The 21,843-nt window shown below is 44.6% G+C and overlaps 1 protein-coding gene across 2 annotated transcripts in view; it reads left to right on the plus strand.

Moving 5' to 3' along the window:
- Positions 1-21,843, plus strand: part of LOC8034031 (RING finger protein 17) — a 95,041-nt gene that overhangs the window by 1,258 nt on the left and 71,940 nt on the right. Inside the window, exons 3-12 of one of the 2 annotated variants that reach the window (XM_040211040.3) lie at positions 718-818; positions 6,294-6,370; positions 6,479-6,564; positions 6,908-6,966; positions 7,052-7,066; positions 7,496-7,637; positions 11,156-11,236; positions 12,874-12,974; positions 16,421-16,487; positions 20,425-20,473. In XM_040211040.3, the coding sequence (XP_040066974.1) occupies positions 718-818; positions 6,294-6,370; positions 6,479-6,564; positions 6,908-6,966; positions 7,052-7,066; positions 7,496-7,637; positions 11,156-11,236; positions 12,874-12,974; positions 16,421-16,487; positions 20,425-20,473 (778 nt within the window). The remainder of the gene's footprint in view (positions 1-717; positions 819-6,293; positions 6,371-6,478; positions 6,565-6,907; positions 6,967-7,051; positions 7,067-7,495; positions 7,638-11,155; positions 11,237-12,873; positions 12,975-16,420; positions 16,488-20,424; positions 20,474-21,843) is intronic. The other variant, XM_040211041.2, reaches the window with a different exon arrangement.

Raw genomic sequence — 21,843 nt, forward strand, 5'->3', positions numbered from 1 at the left:
TTTCGATAAGTGTTTTTTAAATTGCGTCCTCTACATTTATAATCTTTGAAATGCATATTATTTCTCTCCACGCACCAGCAGTCGCAGGTAAAATTGGGATGAAAACGAGTAGCGCTTTCACCCCTTTGACTTGCAGCCAGCTTTAGCGGCCACGTGATCTTGTGCCGGTTTTATGTGAACACTGTTCATCACAAATATGTACTGGGGATGGCAATGCAACAGAGCACATGCTGTACTCCGCACAATGTTAGAGATCCGCTACACTCATCGCCTCTGGGATCAGACGTGAGCTCCAACCCGAGCGTCCGCCAAAGCATTGCCCGTTACTGAGCCCAAGTCCAGTGCTCGTGCCATGATTGTGCCGAGTTCAGAGCTGCATTCGACTGCTGTCGCCTCATCGGCAATCTTCATCGCAGCCATGTCCTGGATGTTGCAATTTTTGCTCCTGCATTGGTTATTTGCAAACCTGAATTTGTTGACATATTACTCGTGAGAGCTTTTAGTTTTTTAGAATAAGGAGATATGTGCATAAATCGAAAGGATTCCAGTTCTACTCGACGGGTTGTGTTGGTGTGTTCTCAAGTTGTAAGCGGTCACAAGCGAGCACGGTGCACTTGATCACAACTCTTCTCAAATGTGTCAACCATCCTTTGAGTGCAGGAAAGAGTTAGTTCAAAGTCCACACCTGTTTTGTGTACCTTTTGTCTTGTATTCCAGGAGCAGCAGGCCTTTTCTGACGTGAGCAGTATCCAAGACCTGCTGCTGGACTCGTACGCCTTGGGTGCGGAGGCTGCGTCGACTAAGCACAGTCAGATGACGTAGGTGCAATGCGGAATCACCCATTACGGATCGTATTGGCTGCTTAGATAGTCTCTAACTAATCGTCTGTTGACATCTCGATTTTGCATTGAATCCAATGAGGCTTAGATATCCTTTAGTTAGCCTTGTCACGGGAGCAACTTTCATGTCGGCTGTTGGCTCTCAATCGGCCATATACACCTTTCCAAGAAACGCTCGGCTCCAGGGAAAGGATATATTTTTCTATACCTGCCAACTCTTCCGAATTTTTCGTAAAATGTACAAATTGGGAGTAATCTTACGATTTTACGAATCTTGCTTCAAATCTTACGAAAAACATTTTGTTTTTAATTTTTTATTTTATTTTTTTTATTTATTTTGTCGTTTTTGTAACTCCGTTGTTGGCGGTATCTTGCACCGCCACAAGAGGACGATAGGTACCATCCACAGCAGCGTCGTGGTTTTTACTATCCGTCTATCCGGTGGCCACGAATCGAAAACCAATCCGAAGCTCAAAGCCTTTGTTCGTGTGTTCGGCGGTGCACGGGTGCACGTTGGTTCGGCGTGCTCAGACATTGTTGGGCCTCGTTGCTTCGGCCAGTTTGAGGCGAGAAGTACAGCGTCTGTTTGTTGCACGTGTAACTGTAGCATTCTCCTGGTGACTGTGGCTTCGCGGCGTACTGCCGAACTCCAAACCTCAAAAGAGGTACTTTCAGGTGTTCCTTAAGTCCTACACGTCGAAATTTCCGTGCTTCATGCTGCCCAAAAAGCGAGAGAAGTTTGGATTCTGTAGCAAGTGCATGTGTGATGTAAGCGTTTCGCACGCTGGCCAGGCTGACATTAAGCTGCACATCGCTTCGCGTCACCCCCCCCCCCCCCCCCCCCCCCCCATTCCCTTCCTGCCGCGGCTGCGGAACTTTTACGAATTTGAAAGTCCACAGGTTGGCAGGTGTGTTTTTCGAGCCCATTCGGTGGGTTTGAGGCTACTCTCACCGCCGTTCCTGCTATCATTAACCGATAGGGGCAGCCTGCGAAGGCACAATTTCAGACACTGCTGGCGGCTAAATTCTCGCCTTTTCCCGCTCTTTGTTGCGTTTTGTGGTGTATGTATCTCTCAGAGGACATTGAGAAATCATTGTACCATGTTTTAAACAAAAAACAAATTGTAAACTACTTTTGTTGGGTACGCGCGCGACAAAACTAACGCGACTGGAATGTTTGTTTTATTTTACTGAGAGTTTCGACGGCGCCGCCCGCTCGACCGTGTCAAACTACAAGGCGCTTAGCTCTTGGAAATATTACAACAGAAGGTGGCCGAAGGTCACGCATATTTCATGTGCACAAATGACGTGTTTACCGGCAGATGGAACTCAAACATATACTTTATCAAGTGATAACATTCAAACAATATATTGTATGTTTCACACGGTGCAGCATTATCCTAAAAGTATTCATTTGAGAAAGATCTTGAATAATGCAGAACTACAGTGTCGACGACAGTTGCATCTTGATCGGACGGAATCCGAGAGGACCTTGCTTTGGGGCAGGTTTTGGGGAGAGCTTCTTTTTTTCACAACACCAGCACTAAGGCAAAGGAACGGACTTGACTGCCCCGTTGCCCACTCCACCCTCAAGAGATATTTTTGGGGATGACCGAGAAGTACTCTGCACTGATTAATGAACAGTTGTCACTGTTCGCAAAATCTCGTCGAGGGCCGTTCAACATTCTTTCCTTTCTTTGTTTCCGGTGAATGTTGAGCAGAAATGCTTGAATGGCAGGCGTTTACCAGCCCTTTTTCTCACAGTGGATGATAACACAGAAAGAATGTACAACAGGCATAAGAAAAATAATGTGAAAACTTTCAAGAGAGGTCGGGAAAATTGGAATGCTAAACTGCAAATCATAGGTGGAGAATTGTGCTGAGCAGGTTTCAGCAGTCTGAGAGAGTGGCATAAAATTTCTAGCTGAGGGAGTGCGAGAGTTGCATCAGCTGCATCTTCAACAACATGGCGGTGGCCTAGAAGCACTTTACATTGCTTTGGTGTAAAGTGCTGTACACCACTTTGGCTCCCGCTTCTCGTAAATGGGAGTCCTGGTAAGACCTAGCCAGGATGATTCAGTCAGTCTTCTCTCTTCCCCTTTCCCCACTTTGTCTTCTCTCTCCTCTTTCTTCCACTTTCACCTTTGGCAGCAAGGGCTAACCTTAAGTGGCGATGGACCGCTGTATGGACCCACACCCCGCTTATTATAGAATCTGGACCTTTGTCTGAACCCTTTATGTTCTGTTCACACCCCGCTTATTATTGTACCTGTTTCTTGACTGAAGGCTGGTTCAGACATCTGCAACGAGCGCATTATCTACGACTGCTCCTGTTGGGACTGGAGCGACCGCACTGCGCAGTGCGTACACACCTGCAACCACTGCAACAAGTGTAGTGGGTCATTATCATGGGGACCGCTTCTATGCCGCCGTCAGCTGTTTCAGTGGTGCCTCTAAAAAGAAGGGGACGCCGTCGCAGTAAATAGACACTTTTCTATATCTTCAAGCTTTATTCTTTTTTTTTCCAGGATAGGCTTGCGGGGTAAGGGTACATGAAAAAAAAGAAAGGAAAAAATATGCAGAAAGAAAAAAAGATTCATATCACGACTTCAGTACACGAGTTTGCCAAAGTACAAATCCCTCCACATGCCTTTTCTACGATTACAAAAGGCTATGCCATCTTAGCAGCGATGTAGCAACCTAGAAATACATTTTCGTGATCACATAGATCAGTGGTTCTCAACCGTCAGTGTTTCGCGGACCCCTTCTGGATCGCAGAGATGATGGAGGACCCTGTTCGTGATGAGAGGAGGTTAAAGGTATAAGCTAAATATAATATTGATTTAATAAATGGATATAACGCTAGTGTGAATTAGACCTCCCTCATTGAGATCCACACGAGAAAACTCGCCCGAAAACTGAAACATTTCATCTCTGCCTGATAAAAAAGACAACTTTCATTGCCGGGCTTGACTGATGAGGCAGGGCTTCTCGTACCCCTAGAATGCCTTCGCGGACCCCCAATTGAGAACCACTGACATTGATGCTGTGAGCGTTCAGTGTTACTAATACTAATAACTTTTATCGGGTGATGAAAGTCCGTGAAAATTTGCATCCTTCATACGTTATGCGCCGGTAATACCTTGAACTTGAGCACACGCATAAAATGCGCAAAATAAGAAAATCGGGCTATGTTCGAGGACACAAATGCCATAAAAGCATTACTGTAGTCGAATTAAGCAAACATGGCGGCACGGGCGTTTCTGCTGTCTTGAGAGTGCCGCCACGACATCGCTGCACGGGTAGATGGATCTTCCCTTCTAGTATGTGCTGGGTTATCATAGCGACACACAAAGAGAATTTAGTCGAGGATAGTGCTTTTACGCGGAACCATGAGCTTCTACCACTCCGACTACACCGACGCCATGTTTGCAGATAGAAGGAACCCGCAACCAACACGACCAGCATGCAACGTGTGCAGCCGAGCTCTCCTCGACTTGTGATTGTTCTGTCGGTGCGGTCACTCCGTTCGTTCCTAAACGTAGCGAAAAAGTTCAGCCCAGCTCAACTCCTTGCGTTTCGAACGAACACGGAAGAAACGGCTGTTTGGCGCTTCATTGCTATGGCAACTTATCGTTGCAACCGGTTGCGTTCGTTCATAAGCGTAGTGGTCGCTCCGAACGAAAGTGTGTGAACGGGCCTAAAGTTACATTTTAAGGCTTGTTCACACACTTGCAACCGAGTAGGACCAGCTGAGACGAGGTCGATTTTTAAAGGGTAACTGCGAAGAAAAAAAAGTTTTTTTAACAGCTTAATTGGGACAAGCATGTCACAAAACAAATTTTCCGCGAAAAAACCAATATTTTTTAGCAATATTTGCACCACAGGATGTAATTTAGTCGGAGTTACAATTTCTTCACATTTGAAACTCCCGCTCTTTCGACGCGCGCGGAGTGGCTGTTATACGTCATCCCGTGACGTATAGCAGCCACTACGTGACCTATAATACCAACTTTGGGGCGCGCGATTTAAAACGGACGAAATAGCTGCAAACTAAAATAAGTCTTGTGCAATAAACATTGCTGTAAAAAATTTTGTTTTTGGCAGAAAAATTGTTTTGTGACATGCTTGTCCCAATTAGGCTGTTTAAAAATATACTTTCTTTCTTTGCACTTACCCTTTAAGCCTCTTGCGAGAGCTTAGGACCTGCTCTGCAAAAATGCATCTGGTCCTATGCTGTCCTAAGAGGCTCAGAAACCGGTCTTGTCTCACTCGGTCGCAGTCAGTTGCAAGTGTCGGAACGGGCCTTTACGCAATGGAACTCTTGCAGTATTTTACGAAATATTGATGATGTTAATTATTTTATGGCTGAGCTTCGGCCCATCGCTGAAACCCATCTTCACTTTAATTCTTTTAACATCTTAAGACGTCGTCGGGTTTTCAGAAAAGGTCGTCCCGCTTCCACCCCTCTGATGGTGTTGCAGTGGTCGTGCAGAGTGGAGTTGCTAAATCTCAAGTTCCCCTCTGCACGCCACTGGAAACTGTTGAAGTCCGTCTCTTCCTGGACTGCCTTGTAACATATTTTTTTTTTTATGCTTTCCACCTAATGTTTCTTTAAAACTTCGAGATTTACAAGTACTCGTAGCACAGCTTCTGCTATTTTTTCAATTCGGAGTGGCTGTGACACCCGTGATGGTCTGATCAAACGTCTTTTATTGTCTTCTGTGCTGTGCCTCTTAAAGGGAGAAAACTAGGAATGCCGTGAACCTCCCAAAGTTTTGGTTCGAAAGGTTAGAAACTTTCGAGCTTCACTAAGGTTTGAATTTAAATAGTTCAGAACTTTAGAACTTCGCTGAGGTTCGAATTTGAATAATTCGAAAATGTCAAGGTTTTTACAAGTTTGAGTTTGAAAATATCAAATTTTTTGACAGAGCGTTCGGAAAATGATAACATTTCGAATTGATTCAAGTTGAAGAATTCCAACATTTTCAAATTTTTTTAATTACAAGTTAGAAACCTTTGGGAGTTTCGATTTTAAGTTTAAAGTGTGTTATTTCACGAACAGAGATCAAATTCTGCAGTTTCAAACTAATTTACAAAATGTGCTATAAAATTTGACTGAAAACGTTGCCCATTTCTCTTACGTTGTGAATATATACTCCTTCCTTCTCAGTGTTGTGGTAGTGACGATACTACCTGTCTTACTCGCTTGTTGTAACTTCTGAAACAAGTGTCGAACTGGTTGAACGGTTCCTCCAAAAAGCCCTGCGCTCAGGTGTTCATTTAGAAAGCCTTGTGCAATGAACCCCCGAAATTATTATGATCTTGCCGTACACTAAAAGTAACAATAACACTTCGCAAAAAAAAAGAAAAAAAAAGAGGTTGTATTTAGCTTTTGGCAGGTGTCTCCCAAGTATGGCTGTTCAGACCCCTTTTCTTTCTTTCCTTTTTCAGGCAAAGAATCTTGAGTTCTCAGCCTTTGAGTTTGACAATGAAGTGGCCAGAGCCAAACAAGAAAACAGCCAGAACTGGTATTGTTTTGTTTTGACATGCCTAATAAGAAATTTGACATACTTTGTGACATAAACTTTGGACAGACAATTTTTTTTATTAATTCTCATGCTCCAACTTTCTTCTAGTTTCCTGTGATGAATGCGGAGACCGAGAGGCAAGCTGCAGATGCGACACCTGCCCTTCTAATTACTGCAAGTTTTGCTTTGAGCAGGTATTTTAAGTTTATTCGAGCTAATTATTTTTAACCTAACGCATTGCTTCATTAGTTTGACAGTATGGTTTAAATGCTGTGCGTCACTCGAAGAGGTTATTGCTATGGGACTCTTCCTCTAGTATCTAATGTTTAAAAAAAAGTGTTTAATGTCATTACTTAAAAAAAAAATTTTGAGCAGTCTTCATTTCAGGTCACTATACCTCTGTGCATGGTGTGGTTCACTAGAAATGCTTGACCTCTGTATTGGTCAGAAAGCAGTTATAGAGGTGCTGCACCCTCTCTGATGCTGGCATTGTCTGTCAGAAGCAGTGGATGCATTTCGTTATCCATTGTCTCACAGGTGCACAAAACAGGGAAAACTATGAAGAGACACCAGCCCAAGAGGTTGGAGGCTTCTATGTGAGTAGAAGTTCATGGAATATTTGTCTGCGAATGCCAAAACCTTGCCTGTTTCCATATTGATTTTGTGTCGCAATTTTTCTAGAAAAACATCAGTGAGGTAAGAAATCTCTTAATTGCACCTATATTTTATGTATTGATGCCCCAACTCAGCTGGCAGGCTTTTGTAAGGGCACTAAACTGGAAAACACTGGATTAAGTTTGGGAAATCAAGTTTGTTCAAAAAAGAACAAGAAATAATTAGGCCTCCTCGTACCAGAGCTGTCTGGGTGAAAGTGAGGTTGTGCCGACTTGGCTGCGACTGGGCTTTTCTAGAACTAAGCAACACCTTACTTCTAGAAAATAGACTAGACTAGTTCTAGACTAAGCTGCGACTGGGCCCGAAGCTCAGTCGCAGCCCAGTCTGTTGCTTAGTTCTAAGCTGTTGCTTAGTTCTAAAAAGAATAGTGTTAGAAATATGTCTGCGTCGTACCAGCCCGACTGCTGCGGGTCGTCCTGCCCGTCCTCAACTTTGACCTTTTGTCACCAGCGTGGCTGCTCCCCCTCCAATGTGCCAGGAGCACGAACGAGTCATGGAGTTCTTCTGCCAGACAGACGGCACACTCATCTGTAGCTTCTGTGTGGTCATGGGCACGCACAAGCTGCACGACGTTGTGGCCATCTTGGATCAAGTGAGCTTTTCCTTTACAACTCGTGAACTGCCTGCTTTAACCTTTTGGCGACCGTCACCGTACAGCGGCAGTTACACATCTGAAGGTGCACAAAGTTGCCAAGGTGTTGCTCTTTGTTATGGTTTTGCCGAGCTATAGTGTTTCGCTTTGCTAGGGCTATTTATAGTTCTGAAAGTAGTTGCTTTGTGCACGTGATGGGTCCGAGACGGTCGCTCCGCACGTTGGCTGCACCTGCAGTATTAACGATTCGAGAGCCGGCTCTTTCGATTCCTACTTTTAACGCTCCTCAGAGTTGAATTCAGAGGATGAAAGCCTACCATCTGATGGAAAAGCTCTGTACAGTAATTCCGATTCAGAATCTGGAACCGTCGGAATGTCATGGAAGCAGATGCACCGAAGTAAACCCGAATAGATGAAAGGTGTGAGCTTTACGTGTTCAGTATTTCCATTCGGTGCTTCTGAACCTGAACAGATTGCAAGCACTGCATGTGCTCCTGCCAGGTAATTAGGAAAAGAAACCTGCGCATTGACCCTTTCTTTCTACTATTTCTTTGGAAACAAAACCTGGCCTTATCTTCGTGCTAACAATGTCTCACTGTCAGTGATGGAAGTGCTGCACCTAGTATTTTCCGGTGTATAAGACACTTTTTTTCCAAAATTTTCGGTGATCCCTCTTATGTACTAATTTTTACTTAACAACTATCAAAAAGGGGGGGGGGGGGGGGGGGGTGCATCTTATACTCCAGAAAATACAATAGTTTTAGGTCTGCCCACTAGTCATTCATACCAGAGCGTGCCGTTCTGACATCCCCGCACGTTTTCGTCTCCTCCTCTGTAACTAAAAGTCACGAGAAAACTGTTAAAAATAGTAGGATGGCGGCTACCGTGATAAGACAGGACCTGGGTCTTGTACTTTTGACGAGATCACTTGATTATCATGTCCGCCGCATGCCTCCGTGCCGCCTCTCGCCAGCGGGCTCGCGTTGAGCTTCACCGCTTTGCATCGGAGTGCTAGGAGCAGCGGCTGACATGAGTGAGCACCTGGGTTAGCGCAATAGGCTCGGAAATTATGCTAGTCCTATTGCAGGTCTAACCTCTTCAGTCTCGATTGTAGGGTGATCTCTTGTTTAAAAAAGCTGCGCCGAGAAAGAAAAAAAAAAGTTAGTCTATATTTGAATAAATACGGTAGTCAAGATAATTCTTGTGCAGCTGTCAATCAGAAGAGCAGCAAACTTCGACTTCACTTTGGTTCTGACGCCGCTAAAGAGCAGTGTCACTTTTAAAGCACAAGTGTCCATTTCCATAATATTTCTAGGTGGTTGTTTTTGCAGTTTACAATATTAGTGTCTTGAGTTTGGTATGTCCATAAAACTTGAGGGAAGCATTCCAGTGATGTGATTGCTGCGCCAAACTGCGCCAAGGGGCTAACCCTGCTACATCCTGCTACATTTTGCCAAAATATGAGTAATCTGCGCCAAGCCTTCGCCAAATGACCAATTTTGGTCGCCTTTCAAAACCGAAACTAAGCTGAGTACCGTAAATGAGCACGTGTGAGCTAGGTGGCGCAAGCGGCCGCCCGACACGAAGTACCCTGCATCAATCGTTCATCTGGTCTTGCATGGTTTTTCCCGCCGTCTCTCGTTTCGCGCTCTCGTTGTCTCGCGTTTTTTTTTTTTTTCTTGAATTTTAGCGATAGACGTGTTCGTGTGCAGACCCTCCAAGACTAGCGTGCCGAGTACCAGCCATGCCATCATGCTTTGAAACGAAATTATGTTTCTGTGCGGCGGGAGTTGCTTTGTGAGCTGGAGCACTCGCTCCAGAAAGCAACAGCCGTGGGAATACTATATTTGGTACCTGCCTGCCAGTCGCCGTGGTCGTGCGACGTCGGGTGTTGCCGTCCGCACGTCGCTGCAGATATGGCACTTTTTAAAATAAAACTAAGTACCGCCACAAGTTCATCAACATTCCTGTTCTCGTTTAAATCACGCGTTACTACAAAAATCTACCTTTAAATCAAAGACTGATGGGTCGAAGTATTGATTGCCTAGGTTTCTCTCGGTGAGCCTTCTTTCGGGATGGACCCTGGTACGTGAAAAATCTGCCGCGAAAGAAATTTGGTGGAGAGAAGTGAGCTAAAGCAAAGAAGGCACTCTCCGCACTCTGAACCCGCACAGCGCACTTGTTTGCCTTGAGTTCGGAAGAACGTTTTGATCCTGGCTCGCAATGTCTTGCATCGATGTGCTCAGGTTCTTTTTTTTTTTTTTTCTCTGTGTGTTTAGCTTGTACCTCGCCTGATGGCCTGGCAAGCGCTGGACTGTTTTTTGTCGTATGCTGGACAATTTACATTTTGCAAACAGTTTTGGGAACCAGTTGGCGACGGAGCAGAGTGGCATGGTTTCGATCGAACAGCCATCTCCGCTCGCGCGACAATTTTGCATTGCATTGTAGTAGGTACATCTTTAATCAGTTGGAGACTTGTTCCATTTATTATATAACTAGTCTACCTAATACTGTGCTATTTACTACTAAGCTGGTTGTTTTCAAATAAATTTTAATATGTGCAGTTTGGTTCTTATTTAACTATAGTGCGTACATAAATCTGTATAATTTAACTGAAGCATTGCAAAATGTCTCATGTCAAAGGCATTTCAGTTAGATGTTGAAAGACTCCCAGGTGGTCTAACTTGACTATAATTTGTTGATTGCGGCGAGCAAAGTGTTTTTCGTCTGTCCAACACTTAAAGCGATTATTTTTATTTTTTCTAAGAATATCTGCTCCAAAAGCCACTTTTGCTGCTCCGAAACGCTGTTTTAGCTGCTCCAAAAGCCACGTTTGCTGCTCCAAAACACTGTTTTGGCTGCTCCAAAGGCCACTTATGCTGCTCCAAAACACTGTTTTGGCTGCTCTAAAAGGTGCTCCAAAACGGCTTAGGCCAATTACATCACTGGCATTCTTATAGATAGACGTGTTGGCAGATATGTCATTTGTTGCAGGCATTTTAAAAAAAATTATATTTACAAGCTGGATAAACTACCAGGTGTAAAAGTGGGAGTGGAAGAGGCTAAAAAAGGAGGTTCTGTGTTCTTTTTGTGCCCTATCTGTCCTTATTACAACAAGTAACAAGTGATACGGTACAATATCAAAGAGGGGCCCTCAGTAATTATCAAAGATAAACTTATTTAGCGATACAATCACTTCTTAATTTTAAAGTGATGTGCTATCAGAAAATTACATCTGCTCCAAAAGCGTCAGGGGCTGCTCCAAGCGAACGTTTTGCCCGCTACAGAACCTGCTACAAAAGGTTGAATGCCACTTGCATCACTGTTCTGTGGACATAAGAGAGGTGTTGGTTTGCACAAGGGATGCATAGATGTTGCACTTAGTGTTGTCCGAATGGACTGTGGCATCCCTTTAAGTGTTGGCTCTCGAAGGATTGTATACGAGTTTTCTGCCTGACATTTAGGCACTTTTGGCTTGGTGCAGCGTTTAAAAGGCTGTTTTTGACATCACCTTTTAGAACAAAGCTTGTATGGATCAGCTCAGGCCTACCTTAGAAGAAGCTACAAAATCCTACCATGGCTTGAAGAGAACTGCAAAGGTGGGTGTACTGTGACCAGGCTGCAGAGTCTCGGTATTCTTTGGCATCGATTAATTAAAAGCGCTAGTGCTCTTCTGTGACTTTCCCACAACTTGATGCTATGAAAGTCAATTATTTGTGTAATTAAAGTATACCGTAAAATTTTGTAGGATGCCCACCCAAAATGAAGATGTAAATTGGGAAAAACATAAAGATGCGACTGCAAAACTTCATAAAAAAAAAAAGGCAATAAGGCAATGGGCTGTCCTCTACAAACCACATAAAACTGGAACTGATACTGTTGATTGCAAACGCGGCAAATTTGCATTTTATGATGTGATAAACACGCGGGAATTTGCTACGACATCTTGTGTCACGATAAAAGGGGTTGCGGACGAAGCAGATTCTCTTTGCCGTGTTTGCACGATTCTAACGCGCAGGCAGATTTCGTGTTCAGATATTCACAAAGTAAATTGTGGCGAATTCTACCGCGCAGGTAAAATAATGAAGATTGAACACATACATCATAAAACAGATTTTATAAAACAAACGCCAACACAAAAATAAATGCTGTGCAGTAGTTGCTGTTGTCAGAGTCCCACAATGGTTCTTCGCTGTCCACAGAAATGATCCCTGGTTTTGTATAAAGCGTTTTAAGTGCCGCGCTTCTTGCGCATGTTTGAGTGTGCGACTGCTGGCTTTGGAAGGGTCGCCTTCCAAACAACACTTAGCGAGCTCGTGGGGTCGCTGGGATTGCAAGGCCACGCAATGCTGCTCCGTTGTTATCTTTTCCCGCCAGCGGGACGGCCTTTCGTTTAAATAAAGCCTTTTAGTGAAATTTTTTTGTTTCCATCTTAAAACTGTGGGCACGAATTTATAGACGCGAGAGAATGCACGTGATACGAATACCAAAATCGCGAATTTAAACAAACGGTCACGATGGCGTTGGGGCTAGCCACTTTATACCGAGTATTGCGTTTGCTTTAGTTTCTGTTCTTGGTTTTAATTGTAACGCGCATGCAATTTTGGCCACCGATTTTTGGGGGAAAAAAGTGCGCGTTGGAATCAGGCAAACGCGGTACACCGTGCAAAAGCCACTCGAGAACCTGCCGCGAACTCGCATGTTATGGGAACAAATGCCTTTAATCGCGGATGCAGCAGATTTGCATTTCACGGTGCAACAGACATTCGAAACAACCCGTATGCTACTGGAACCGATATCGCGTGCCCATAGATAGCCTACCCCATGTTTGTTTACTATTTATTTCTTCATTTTGTGTGGGCATTCTTTCGGAACTTGAAGGTATGTCTGTGATACGCCATAATGCAACACGCGCAGTTTTGCATTATGGTACATTACAGACCTACACACCAATTCAGTGTCTCCACTTGATTTAGCGAGAAAATCTACGTCACGTGACTTGCAGTCACGTGATCCTAGAACTTTTCACGAATGCAATGGAATTGAGGCCCAGCAATTTGCCATACAATTTTTTTATTTAGCTGGCTTCATGGTTTTGTTTTCTTGGTAAAAGCAGTGTGTGTGGCCTACTCTCGATGTACGCCAGGTATTCCTTTCTGTGCTTTCTCCCAGTATGAAACTGAGCGAGGACCCTTAGTGTTTACATATAATAAATAAAGAGGTTTGTGCTTTTCAGAAACTGGAGAACATCCTCAGCGGAGTGCATGGGAACTATCAGACGCTGGCTCAGGATGTGCATTCTCATTTCCAGCATCTTCACTGCTTACTTCAGCTCAGGTCAGGCGCTTAAGAATCTGCATCGGGTCCGTGAAACATACGACCTATGGTCCCTGTTCACCCAAAGGATTTAGGCATGGTCTGATGGGACTCTTAGGCCAAAAAGTTCTTAATTAAAGCGATTATAGTTTGGTTAAAACTTGGCAGTGTCCCCACTTATATTCTTTACAACTGCTAACCAAATTCGAGCTGGGGTTTGGTGTAGAAACATATCTGCGAATGGAAGGTTAAAATCACTCATCAGAAGAGAGTGAGAACTTTTAAGCATGTTTCATCCTTAATCCCATATGCAACAAATAATTAATGGTACAAGTTATGTAAGCTGGAACCTCAACAATTTTTACAGTGGTAGCCGTTGTCTCTTTCTGGCAAAAAATGCTTGTGTACAAACACAAACCCCCGCTATATAGCAGAGGCACTGCTCTCCCTCTCCTTATTGTTTCTCACACATGGCAAAACTCTCTTGCTTCCCCCTCACCCCCCTTCCCCCCTTTCCCCATTCCCCCTGTAGGCCCCCACTGTTCTGAAAAACCCACATGATCACGGGTAGAGCGCCCTTCGCTTCCCTATCGTTCCTGCTGCATCCAAATACCCCCCGCTCCCCCTCCCTCCCTTCCCCCCTGCTCGGGCAGCCGCCATTGTGAAATACCCACGTGGTCGCGCTGTGCAAACACACTCCCCCGCCTCCCCACTGCCACCACCCAGGTTTTGTTCTCGTGCCGCTCTGTGCCTCTACAGAGCAGTTCACATACATACTTTTGCTTCTTCCACCGCAGTCGCGGTCACTGCGGCCTTGTCTTGTAGGAGTGTTTCAGCCAAGAGAAATATGCATCTCTGTGTCCTTCTCGAACTCGTGCAACATCTCTCACGATCGTTCCACCAAAGCACACATCTTCTCACATACATCTCCTACATTAGTTACACTGAAAGCAAAGAACCCATTGCAAACATTACACAGCGTACTGGCTGAAGGCAAATCTTCTTCAACATGCCTTTCCACACCTTACCAGCTACCGCTGTCAATCTCGACACACTTTGCGGGGTCATCTGCGATCTTTTGCCTTTTAAGAAGTCTTGCATCCACCCTCCCACGCCCCCTCCGCTTGCCAAGGCTGACCTGGTGGTCTTGTGTCTCACTGGACTCCATTAAACCGGGTGCTTCAACAAACACTATCAAAAATTGTTAAAAATAGGATTGCTGAAAAGAAGAAAACGCCTTTCTGGGAACAGATTTTGGATGTCGGCGATTGCAAAAACATATTAGCTAAAAAGTTAACAAAAATGTACTAATTCAGTTTTTAATATTTGAAAAGAAACATATGGTTCCAATGAGAAACTTTCTGAGCATCATCGAAAACCACTAAGTGAACTCATTTGAAATCTAAGGCAGATGCAGCATTTTGTAACATTGCAAAAAAAAAAAAAAAAGAAAAGCTTTCAGCTTTTTTTATTTTTGTGGAAGACCAGCGAAGCTGTACTATGGTGGGACGACTTCTTGGACGACCTCAAGGACGACTTTTAGGACGACCTCAAAGACGACGCCTGGGACGACCTCAAGGATGACGTCTAAGACAACCTCTGAGACGACTTCTTGGACGGCCTCAAGGACGACTTTTAGGACGACCTCAAAGACGACGCCTGGGACGACCTCGGGGACAACGTCTACTCTAGGACAACTTCTGAGACGACTTCTTGGACGACTCGAGGACGGCTTTTAGGACGACTTCGAGGACGACTTTTAGGACGACTTCGAGTACAGTGCCTAGGACTACCTCAAGGATGACTTCTAGGACGACCTCAAAGACAACCTCTCGGACGATCCAAGGACGACCTCGAGAACGGCTTCTAGGACGACGCTCAGAGAAATTCAGCCTTTCCACTCTGGTAAAAACCAGAGTGGAAAGGTTGCCACCATCTATGAGCGACGGTGGCAACCAGACAATCGGCAAGCCGCCGACTGTTTGGCTGGTGCCGTCGCTCATAGATGGCAGTAGCTGTCCAGAGTTTTGTGTCAACATTTATTTGGTGACAGACACGAAACTGGGAAGACTAGCCCTTAAGAGCTCCGCTGTAAAAAAAAAAAAAAAAAAAAAAAAGCTAAATTTGGATTCATTTTTAGGTTTCAGTTTTCCAATGGAGTGCATCTTTGTGGCAGGGTTCGAATCCTAGCTGAGGTGCTCACAGTCCGATGGAGGCTTATTGCCGTGCAACCAAGATTTCGGTTGCACATCAAAAAGATCCTTAGGTGGTCGAAATTAATGCTCAGTCCTCCGCTGTGCCGTGCCAGACACCCTTTGTTGGCTTGGCCCCCAATATTTTGTTTGAATTTGATTTGCTTCAGCAGGCCTGCCCCCAAGTGGTCAAGGTGCGAAACTACCGCCTCGCCTACCTCGTAGGATGGAAGAAAGTGTGCTGCACGTGCGTTGCATGCCTCGGCCACTGGGGGCAGCACTGCTGGCCCAAGGATGCACTCCGATGTTAGACCGAAACCTTGAAACAAGCCCTAAGTTGAGGGGTTTGGTTGGAATGCTGTAACATGCTGCAGCTGCCTTATGTCTTAGTACAATGAGTTGATTTAGGGGTTTTTGGCGATGCTCAACAGGTCTCTAATTAGAACCGTATGTTCATCTACACTAATTACAAAGTCGATTAATAAATTTTAGTTAAGTATTTACCTGATTAGTATGTTTTTGCAGTCCTGACGTACGCACTGGCTGACAGTTTGTTCCCGTGGAGTCTCAACCACCCTATATTTAGGGATTTTGAAAGTCATCACTGAAACACCCAGTACAGTAGACTGGATCGTGCATCGGGAGCACCACTTGCGAATTGTTGCTTTGTACCAGGCAATACATGCTAGTTTATGTTAGTCCACAGAAAAGTAAGAATATGGAAGCTTTGCTGTTTTGCTCGATTGCAAATATTTTTTCTCTTCATTGTCGTAGGTATTTTGCGTCCCAAAACGAAACCCGTGAAGCAACTGCACGTTTCCTCGTTTTCCCAAAGACTCCCACACACTTGTTGGCACCAAGCAATGGCCGCCTGTGCTGCCACTCTTCCCCAGCAGCATAACTCAATTTGCTTTCAAGTCTACTGCTTGTGGCCTTACTGCTGGTTGTGTTTTGCTTTGGAAGGTTGCTGACTGCCGATTTTTTAAATTGTTATTTATTACATATCCAGTATTCTATGGTCTACTGATATGCTTATAAGGAAGGAGAAGCTTTAGTGACTTTGTTCACCATATTCATTGCCAAACTGAGCAAAAGTGCATAATTACGAGAATTGCACTAAGTTTTTAAACCTCTATCTGTGCACCACGTCGGGTATTGTCATAGTTGTCATATGAGCATTGGAAGGTGCATCTAAACATAATGTTGTGATGAGAAAAGCTTTGTTTAATGTCTGGAGGATGCAAAGGGCTAAGAGTAGTTGGTGTTTCATCACAGGTCACACCAGTTGCTCTCAGACATCAAGAAAATTGATGGTGACTACACGCAAGGACTCCAGGAAGAGGTGAGTAGAAAGCTTGATCCTGCTGTGCTGTCTGCTGCCTGTTGTTTAAATTGAAGGAGCCTTGCAACAGTTTCAGGGCTTTGCTTAAATAATTTGGGAGTTGGTGTGTCAACCATTCTGAGGTAAAGAACAAAAAACTGCTTTGGCCTGCATGTCCTAGTTTTTATTTTAAAAATTCACAAAGATTGAGGTTTTCGGCACCTCTCAACTCGTTCACCATCTTCCAAGTCACGTGCGCTGTGACGTCAATGGGGACTTGCGGGGTTCCGGTGAAGCTCTCTCTCTAGAGCCATTGCTGAGCAGTGAGAACTCGTGACCACATGACCATGGCAAAAGGAGGAGGGAAGTCTCGTCCGGGTCTGGCCATCCCCGTCTGGCTCTGCCCCCGTCCCCCTCCGGCTTCTGGCGGCTGTTCGCAGTAGCAGATAGAGCTGACGGTTTTGTTGACCTTGGATAGATGGTGCCACTAAACTTTAAAAGTTTTTGCGATGATACCAGGTTCTTGACGCATTTATATTTTCGATGGAACGACGAGATTTATAAAAAAAAAATTACCTTTTATCGAGCATGTATTTGCACGACTTCCTATCTTTTTACAAGTCCCCCATTGACGTCACGCCGCGTGGTTCTCATGGCCACCGCTTGCGGCTGCAGGTCGGGGAATATTCTAAATTTGGTCTCGCGGTTACGCAGCGGAATTGCAACATTTTGAAGGAAGGAGATGTGCTTTCTGTCCTTTGTGACAAGATAAACAATATAAAAAGTAGAAGGTGAAAATTCTTTCAACGTTAAAATCGTTGCACAGCTCCCTTATGCAAATTTAAAAATAATTGAGTTGTGGAATGTGTATGCTGCTTGAACTTAGTCTGCCTCAATGAGCAAGTTTTCTCTCAGCTGTAGATGAGCAATTTAGCCAGTGCAGTAGAACCGGCTAGACGGGGGTCTTTAGCGAGCACCACACAGTAGGGATATATGACTGCACGCCAGTACAATGCTCCTCCAGATCGGAATGCAATGCATGTACAGTGAAATACATTTTTAATGAACTCCATGGGAGAGGGAGAGGAAAAAACATTATAGAAGGAATTTTGTTTTCTAAGCGCAGTGCAAGAAAAAAAAAGTTTAGTGCAAAAAGTGAAATATAACATCTTGGAAACCCGGGACCAGGGACAAAAAGAGGGACTACACACACAACAGCTCGCCTGTACATTCTTTGTTATTTCCGTGAATTATAAGTTGAGGGTGGTGCACCATCCGATGCACCCAGCAAAAGTGCACAGCACAAGGGTAAATTGCATTGCAGCAGGCCTTGCATCTAATCACATCTGCCACTTCAGCTTGTACACGGGTGGGATTCAGGCACACAATTGAAGTTCGTAAGCAAAATGTATACTATCAATCAATTGTGTGTGTTATAGGGTCCCCAAACAGCTTCATGAGGAGGGGTGCTATGTTTAGGGAGCAGCCATAAGGACCAGCACATATGACAATAGAGTTGAACCTCTATGTAACGAATTTCAATTTAATAAATTTGCGGTTAACGCAATTTTTTAATTTTCCCATCGTCCTTCCATTGAAATCCATCTATTTTTTCTCAATTTAGCGAAGTAAGTTTGCTCCTCAATTTCGATTTAACTACGTCTTCGTGCGTCGCTTACAGACATTTCGGTAGCCTCCGCGAGGAAAAAAGAAATATTTGACAGAAGTTTTATTGCCCGAGAACGAACATAAAAACGTAAAGCATTTATTTGTTTTAAAATTTAAAAACAATACTGGTGATGATGATGACACCTTGTATTAAAGAAAAATTGCCTGCCATAACTCATCAAAAACAAAGCAACTCTGCGACTTTGCAGTTGACGTACGTTCAGTTGTCTACGTTGTCTACTACGTTTGCGACGTCAAGGATCTTTTCGCGACTGAATCTCTGCTTTTCTTTGAACAATGAGCGACGCACCACATAAAATAAAAGTTCCAATGCTTGTCATCACATTCAAAATAATCACAGAAGTGAGGAACGACAAGAAGAAAATGACAGTTGCCGAGAGACGTGGCATCTCACAAACTCCCTTTCGTCTATTTTTTAAGTTTAAAGACAGCATTACGATTGTGAGATTGTGATTCTAAACATTTTGACTCCGTACCCATGTGACCGCGGCCGATGTGACATGACCCGCTGGAGTAGCGTGGGTTGGCTCGAGTTACTCTGTTAGCCGCCACTAATCAATTTTGTGCTAGCACAGTGGTACTCAGAAGCGAACGAACAAGGCATGTTGACAAACAATAATGTCATAGTTCTTTTTGTTTTTCTTGCACGCGTGGCACCATTCGACGCTTGCTACGAGCACCAGCCACGGCCTGCGTCGCGCTGTGCTTATGCTGTTAGCGTTCGGCTGTATGCGCTAGTGCGGTGCTAGTCTCTGCTCCCGTAACTATCCGGTATAAAGATTGACGCAGTTCACTCCCGTATTACCGTGCAGTTTTTAGTAGAATTTTATTTTACAGCGGAGCTGTTAAGGGCTAGTTTCCCCAGTTTCGTGTCCGTCGCCAAATAAATGTCAGCACAAAACTCTGGACAGCTACCACCATCTATCAGCGACAACGTCTACCAGGCAATCTGCTTGCCGGTTGTCTGGTTGCCGCCGTCGCTCATAGATGGCGGCAACCCTTTTAGCCTTTTCAGTCTGGTTTTCACCAGAGTGGAAAGGCTAAATATCTCTAGGCGGCATCGTAGAAGTCGTCCTCGAGGACGACGCCTAAAGGACGACGTCCTCTAGGCGTTGTCCTTGAGGTTGTCCTAGGCGTTGTTCTTGAGGTCGTCCAAGAGGTTGTCCTAGAAGTCATCCTCAAAATCGCCCTAGAAGTCGTCCTTGAGGTCGTCCTAGATGTCCTCTAGGCGTCGTCCTTGAAGTCGTCCAAGAAGTCGTCCTTGAGGTGGTCCCACCATAGTACAGCTTCGCTGGTCTTCCTGCTTCACCAGAGTATAAAGGCTGAAAGTTTTTTTTAAAGGCTCATTTACAACGTGAGGTAGTTGTAGCTTTTGGGAACCTGGGAGAGTAATTACAGTGCAAAAAAGGTGAAAGCTCAGTCTAACGAAATTTTCAATTTAACGAAGATTCCCGCTCAAAGTATGAGTTCATTAGATCAAGGTTTAACTGTAGTAAGATGGTCAGTTGGGCGAGTTGGTACGTACAAAAAGACTGGGACAGAGAAGAGGAGCATGTAGTTGTCTACTTGTTTCTCTTTTCTGTCTGTCTTTTTGTGTGAAACTTTAACCACATTTGGCAATCCTTGCAAAATTTGAATCCCAAACATACACACCTGAAATTTGGCACGCAAATGTTGTTTCAAAAGATTTATGCCAACTTTTTCTTTTTTTGTAGTTCTACTTAGAAGTGGTGAAATATAAAAAAAAAAAGCAAAAATAGCAGCCATGCATTTCCTATGCCCTATACTAGCCTGTTCGTCGTCGGCACGCTGGTTTGCGAGCTCACTCCCGGCTGGCTTGCTGAATAAGAGAACGCCGAGAACTTCTTAGTAGAGGCTGGTGTCAAGCAGGATAATTGCAATACGTAATAATTTTAACCAAATATATAAACAGTGGCCACCCGGGGGCAAGCTCGCAAACCAGCGTGCAGACAACGAACAGAGCAAACCCCCGACCGCACGGGCAGACAAGCTACCTCCCCAGATTGGATGTGAAAGAGGGGATAGCATGGGGGGAGAGGGTCAGAACGGGTTCTCCACTCAGAACGGGTTCTTCACTCAGAACGGGTTCTTCTCTCAGAACGGGTTCTTCACTCCTGCATGCGACAGCACATGGCGTGCGCAATTGCGATGGTATCAAAGTTAGGGAACAAGGATTGCTACAAACTATGCAAACGTCTCACTATTTGGGAACCACTGCTCTATTAATTTTGCTTCATTCTATTTTCAGTTGAAAGGCGTCTTGGCTAAGATAAAGGAATTTCAAGCTGTACGGAAAGGTATGCGCCCTTCGATTTCTTTGATGTTAAAACTCGTTTACGTCCAAGCCGCTTCTTGTGAGTTGACCACATGCTCGGTCAAGCAACCGACGTGCATATCCAGGTGAATTGACGATACAATCCATTGAATTGCCCTGAACATTGAGCGATGTATTTAGTCGTAAGAAGCCTAAACCTAAGTACCGTCTTTTTTTTTCTTTTTAAACGGCAAACTCCAGGGAGGTGTACAAAATATCACAAGGGGATTGTGCTGTAGACACGGGAATGTGCCTACAGAGACCATCCGGAAAGAAGTGATCTTGTGCAACACCGGGCAATGCAACCAAAGTTTTAATTCAATATTGAAGTAGTTGCATTCTCATTACAGTGGAACCCCGATTATACGACTTTTCCGGGACCGTGCGAAATCATTGTATTATCCGGATACAGTGACCGGCCTCGCACGAAAAAAACAAGCGTAGGTTTTAAATGATGTCTAAGCTAGTAATCTGCTGTACTTTGACGAAGTGAAAACTGTCGAAATGAATTGGAACGAAACAGTAGAATTATGCGATAAAGGCGCGAGTAATTTTATTCTCACCTCAAAAGAAATTGGTGATCGCCTGCTGGACTTCCTTTCAGTCGCGCAACATCAGGTTCTCTTAGAACGCCGCGAGCTTTCGAAGGCAGGCTCAGTCCTGGGAGAAGGAGCAAGTTGAAGAAGATGGTGCGCAGAGGAGGGCGAGGGTAAACGAGAGAACAGTTGGATGAGCGGAGCAAGGATGCAACGCAAAGTTGCCGAGGCATTTCATAACTCGGAAAGAAAACGGCAAAGCACTGTCTCCTGCTCTCTGCCGGCGCTGCGGCTGTCTTGGGTTGCCGGCGGCATGTTTTTGGACCTCTGAAACGGCGCACTGACGCACAGAACCCTTCCGCGTTGCCGCGCTGCTGCCCCCCTCATCATGCAGCCGTCGAATTCGTCGCGCGTTTTTTGCCGGAACGTCGTATGACGTGGGACGCGTAGAATCGCACATCGTGTAAACCAAACTTTTAATACTTTATTTCTATGGGGAGTTTGTCGAAACCGACAAATTCGTCGTAAAATGCGGGATGTCGCATAAACTGGGGACGCATAATTGTGGTTCCACTGTACAGTGTAGACCGCATATAACGTAGGTCGCGGGAGTCGCGAAAATCTGCATATAAGCGGTACCGCGCTATAACCAAAACATCAATTTTTCAGGCCAAAATACATGCCATGAGACAACTTACCTTTGTAAAACAATTTATTTTATATTAGATGAAAAATAAAGCTTAGTTTGAGGAAAGTCTTTATTTCACCAGACTAGTACACTTCTCTCTCAAGTGTGTCACGCATTTTGAAAGAAATG

The sequence above is a fragment of the Ixodes scapularis genome, unplaced genomic scaffold (genome assembly GCF_016920785.2).
Source record: "Ixodes scapularis isolate PalLabHiFi unplaced genomic scaffold, ASM1692078v2 PGA_scaffold2__306_contigs__length_199485367, whole genome shotgun sequence".
Classification (NCBI taxonomy): domain Eukaryota; kingdom Metazoa; phylum Arthropoda; class Arachnida; order Ixodida; family Ixodidae; genus Ixodes; species Ixodes scapularis.